General features: G+C 36.3%; 1 protein-coding gene across 1 annotated transcript; it reads right to left on the bottom strand.

Moving 5' to 3' along the window:
* Positions 1–3,001: 3,001 nt before the first annotated feature.
* Positions 3,002–4,750, bottom strand: LOC149546535 (coniferyl alcohol acyltransferase-like). Its single transcript, XM_089794615.1, has 2 exons — positions 4,248–4,750; positions 3,002–4,158 (listed from the first exon to the last, which is right to left on the bottom strand). Exons 1-2 carry the CDS (start codon positions 4,692–4,694, stop codon positions 3,211–3,213), a joined length of 1,395 nt encoding a protein of 464 aa, XP_089650741.1. The 5' UTR covers positions 4,695–4,750; the 3' UTR covers positions 3,002–3,210.
* Between the last annotated feature and the right edge of the window lie 285 nt (positions 4,751–5,035).

Here is a 5,035-nt window from a genome sequence, read left to right as displayed (position 1 = left end):
TATGACCCTAACACAAAGAAATGGATTATTAGTCGAGATGTGGTTTTTGAGGAAGGGGGAGTATGGAAATGGAAGAAAGAAGTTCAAAAATTTACACCATTCATCATGTGTAATGAAGATGTTCAAGTCCCTCCTCTCCCCACAAGCTCAAGTGGAAGCTCAAGCCCAAGTCCACCAAGTTCCTCACAAAAGGTATAAAGTTTAAATGAAATATATCAAAGGAGTTCTACTATGGATCCGTTTGCTAACTTTGCATTGTTAAGTTCCATTCAAGTTGAACCTTATGTGTATGAAGAAGTTGTGGTAGAACCAATGTGGATTGGCGCTATGAATGAAGAGATGCATGCTATTGAGAAAAATGATACATGGGAATTAGTTCCACTACCAAAAGACAAATAGATGTTTAGTGTCAAATGGATTTATAAGGTGAAATATCATGGTGATGGATCTTTGAAAAGATACAAAGCTAGTCTAACTGCCAAGGGATTCACATAAAAACTTGGAATAGATTAATAAGAGACTTTTTCTTTAGTTGTTAGATTTGATATAGTTAATATTATGTTGTCTATTGTTACTCAAAACAAGTGGCCAGTCTATCAAATGGATGCAAAATTAGCTTTCCTAAACATGGTTATATTGATGAAGAGGTTTATGTGTATCATCCTATTGGCTATGAAATTTTAGGAAAAGAACACTTGGTTTACAAGCTGAAAAAATTACTCTATGGGTTGAAGCAAGCACCATGTGCATGCTATATACGAATTGATAGTTATTTCTTGAAAAAAGGATTCATTTGAAGTCCTTCAGAGCCAATCCCTTATATCCAACATGTTGGTAATGACATTATATAATTTTTTGTTTTTATGTTGATGATCTCATTTTTACAAGTAATAACCCATCTCTCATTAAGAAATTCAAAGAAGAAATGAAACAAGCATTTGAGATGTCAAATCTAGGACTTATGCATTATTTTCTTTGGGTAGAGGTGCAACAACCACCTAACGATATATCCATTTCTCAAACCAAGTATGTTGTTGATTTATTGAAGGTGTTTAAAATGATGTCATGCATGACAATCGCTACCTCTCTAGCCCTTGGTGAAAAGTTAATTAAGGATGATCCAAGTCCCCATGTCGATCCTACATTATAGAGAATTTTTTTGGGAGCCTCATGTACCTTACTAAAACAAGACCTGATATTGTTTATGCCATGAGCCTCATCTCTCAGTTCATGCAAGATCCACATGAGCCTCATTGGTGAGTTGCAAAAGGAATCTTAAGATATGTGAGTGGTACACACAATTTTGTTATTCATTATTCTTCCAATGATAAGTTTGAGTTGATTGGTTATACAAATTTTGATTGGGTCGGTTCAATAGATGATTGAAAATCAACCTCTAGTTATGTTTGCTCACTTAGTTCTGGAGTTGTTTTGTGGAGTAGTAAGAAGCAGGCAACCACAACTCTCTCTTTAGCAAAAGCAGGGTAGATTGCAATAGCAGCAGCAACCAATTGTCAAACAATATGGATTTTAAGGGTTCTGGAAGATTTACATTTGGTTTAAGAACATCCTACAACTATTTTTTGTGATAAGACCAGTGTAATTCCAATGACCAAGAATCCCATGTTTCATTCTAGATTGAAGCACATTGAAATCTGCCATCATTTTATTTGAGATTTGGTTTAGAATGGTACAGTGGAGTTATAGTTTTGCCCAAGTTCTCACTACGTCCAATTTTACTACCGAGAGAACTCAACTCGGTCTCATTCTCATTGTTCATGAAGGGGGAGATTGAAGGCATGCACTTCATTGCTCGCATGCACTATTCCATTGCATTCATAATGCTTAAGTTGGATTTATTTATTTCATGCTTAATAAAACTGCATGTTGCAGTTAGCCTCGTAGGCATTGGTTTTAATTATTTGTTAATTATTTTGCATATTATGCAAAACTTTGATTTTCATGCAATCTCTTTACATGTCATTGTTTAGAATTTTTTTTTTAGTTTTTACTATCTTCCTTAATCATCAGTCAAGGTTGGTTTTTTTAGTTTTTCTTTATAAGGTACTCTTTAATTTCAGAAATACACATTCTGTTTTTATTCTGATTTTGATTGTTCGTTGTTTATGCTTTGTTTTTTATTTCTTTAATTATCAGTACAGCATAGGAACTTTTATTTTAAATCTTCAAATTTAGCTTATTTCCTCAATAGTTACAGATCGGAACTTTTTTAATTGACAATTACATTCCACGCCCAACCGAACCTTTTTTCAGCGAACGAAAGAAGAGTTTTTCTTTTTTATGAGTCATCTTTCTTTTTTCATTTCAATATTCAATTGAAGAGCTGCACTCTATTCCAAATACATTGCAGTGTAAGTTGAGAATTGCTATAATATCGAGTGTATAATTTCAATGTATTGTTTTTCTTGTCCGGATGTTGCAGAGCTTTATTTGCGAATAAACAAACAGTTTCAAAAATAAGTTGCATTTCTCCCAGTTTGCATATGGTTAAAATTAGGGATTATTTTGCTTAGAATTTCAGACTCAATGGGCCTAAATAACTACAGTTCATTTTTAAGTGATATAAGTTACTAAACTTTACTACTGCGGAGAAAAGCAGTAAGAAAATGGAGGTGCATGGTTAAATTCACAAAATAATCCACATTAAAACTATATTGCATTTTATGGTTTGCATGGACTTGCACATAAGTTCTAGAATTCCTTTTAAGGTTCCGTAAAAATAGAACCAAATCGTAACCATTCTTAAAATGAAAGCTGAAAAAAAAGTCTTTATTGCTGTAACTATTCGCAGAAGCATTTTTCTGCTCTGTTTTTCTGCCTGCTCAGACAAATCTTAGCAAGCTATGAGCTCCGAACAAAACATTTCACAACTGAAACACGTCTCCTTGCATTAACACCTAGCAGTAAAAATTAGTTGTATCAATGAATGCCATAAAGAGTTGGCTTTCAACTAAAACCTAATTTCTGCGGCTCTTCCATGAGTTTGAGACCTATATAAATTTCAATTCTTGAATTTGAATGTCAACACCGTTAACCAATTCAATTCTTCAAATTCGTCGGTAGATTATAAAAATTCACTGAAAAATAAGAAAGTGAATATTGGGTATAAAATTATCTCCAACACTTGTAGAACAATTTCATTTGGTACAATATCTAAAACATATAACCAGTTGGATTTCTAAAATAATCCTAACCCAAATGTATGAAATCTTGTGTGATTGGAAGTAGATAGCAATTGGAATCGGCTTCAATTGCATTCAACTGTTCCAGCGGAAGATGCATGTATACTATCCAACTACCATCTCCTGCAGGACTCTGAGTTGGCATAACATATCCTGCTTCACCACCCCAAGGGAAATGGTAGCTTCCAAATGTTGGCTTTCCCCATCCGAAATCAACATTATACAAAGGAAACCGTAGTCCAGAAGAGACCAAAACCGCAGGTCCAGATGGCTGCATGTCATCTTCTCTACAGTAAATCTTAGCTAAAACAGGCGTTGGCTTTGCAGTCTCCATCATATCAATTAAGCTTTGAAAAGGCTCCTCATTAGCGGCACTCTGTATGGCATCATGAACTAACCCTGCACTCCAACAAAGTGGTTTACTTTTTATATAACCAGCATTAGACTCGGCAAAGGGCAAGATTATAACGTTGCCAAAGTAATTAGGAGAAATGCCGATCTCTCTTAACCGTGGGCGGCCATCTACAACTACTCCTATCTTACAATTCATACTGTCCTCCACATTTTGGGTGCTTATCAGTAGCTTCCATAAGTAAGCACTGAATACCTCTAATTTGGTGTAATTTATACCATCTTTATTAGTATCAAATTGGAGATCCATGATGTTCTTCACATCTAGATAGTAAATTCTACTTGCTAAAGAAGGTGGGTGAGGATTTTCTTGGCTGGATCCTTGTGAAGTATACCTCACATACATATTGTCAATTTCAGGAGAGTAAGAAGGAGAATCTCGAGGGCATAATATGGAGCGTGTGATTATTGGAATCTGAGATACAGTTGAGTCCTTAGAAAGCATAGCCCAACTTGTGAAAAACATGTTTGCAGAGTATGCATCTGCAATTCTGTGGTCAAATGTGCAGCCAACAACAATGCCTCCACAGCTAAACTTTGTCACCTGCAGATGCCAAATTTCGTTAAGATTGTAATTTATACAGAAAAAACAACAGAAGTGGAAAGAAGTATGTGCTGTGTGGGATCTTTTACCTGAACAGCAAAGACAGGAACTCCATCTCCTTGAAAGGGCTTTGAAAGTAAAGGAACAAGCTTCCCCTGGACAGACTCGTCAGGATTGTACAAATTCAGGTGAGAAAGAGGAGCTGCAGCATAAGCTTGGGTCAAGAGAACTCCCATGTTATTGCAATGGAGTTTCGGTAGGCCAATACTATCTGTAACCAATCTTGCTGCAAACACATAGTACGACACCAACACCTTGGAAAGGGAATTCTTGAGATGAGATAGTGCTGATGCAAAAGTCGTAGGAAAGGGGCTTTTATAACAGAAGAAGACTTGCACAGAAACTGGAGGAATTGTGAGATCAAGATTTGACAGAGGGAGGAAGTGCTGCTGCATTGGAAGAGCGGGCACCACAACTTGTGTGTTAACAATCTTCAGCTCATAATCTTTGCAAACGGGAGTGTTGACAGAAGCCATTAATTCAGCTCTTGCTCTACAAGCTCTTTCCCCAATGCAAGCCTCAACCTCGCTTGTTAATATATAGCATCGGAAATGCCCATTTCCTTGGTTTACTACGGCTTAAGCACACTCCAAGTCATGGAGTAAGCAATGTTTTTTTGTAATTCTTCAGTCGCCCATTCCCCACGATGTGAATTGTCATATCCAAAACAACGTGGAACATGTTAAAGAGTATGTTCCCCACGTTAGTATGTAACGGGATAATGCAAGCACTCTTATTCTTAATTGTGTGGTCGTCATTTCCCACGATCTAAATGTTGTTAAATTCAATTGGACAGCAGATGTCGAGGATGGTACTA

Source organism: Cupressus sempervirens, chromosome 7 (assembly GCF_028749045.1).
Source record: "Cupressus sempervirens isolate cs-2001-9-10 chromosome 7, ASM2874904v1, whole genome shotgun sequence".
Lineage (NCBI taxonomy): Eukaryota > Viridiplantae > Streptophyta > Pinopsida > Cupressales > Cupressaceae > Cupressus > Cupressus sempervirens.
The sequence above is the reverse complement of the archived record's forward strand: the minus strand, read 5'-3'. Positions and strand labels throughout refer to the sequence as shown.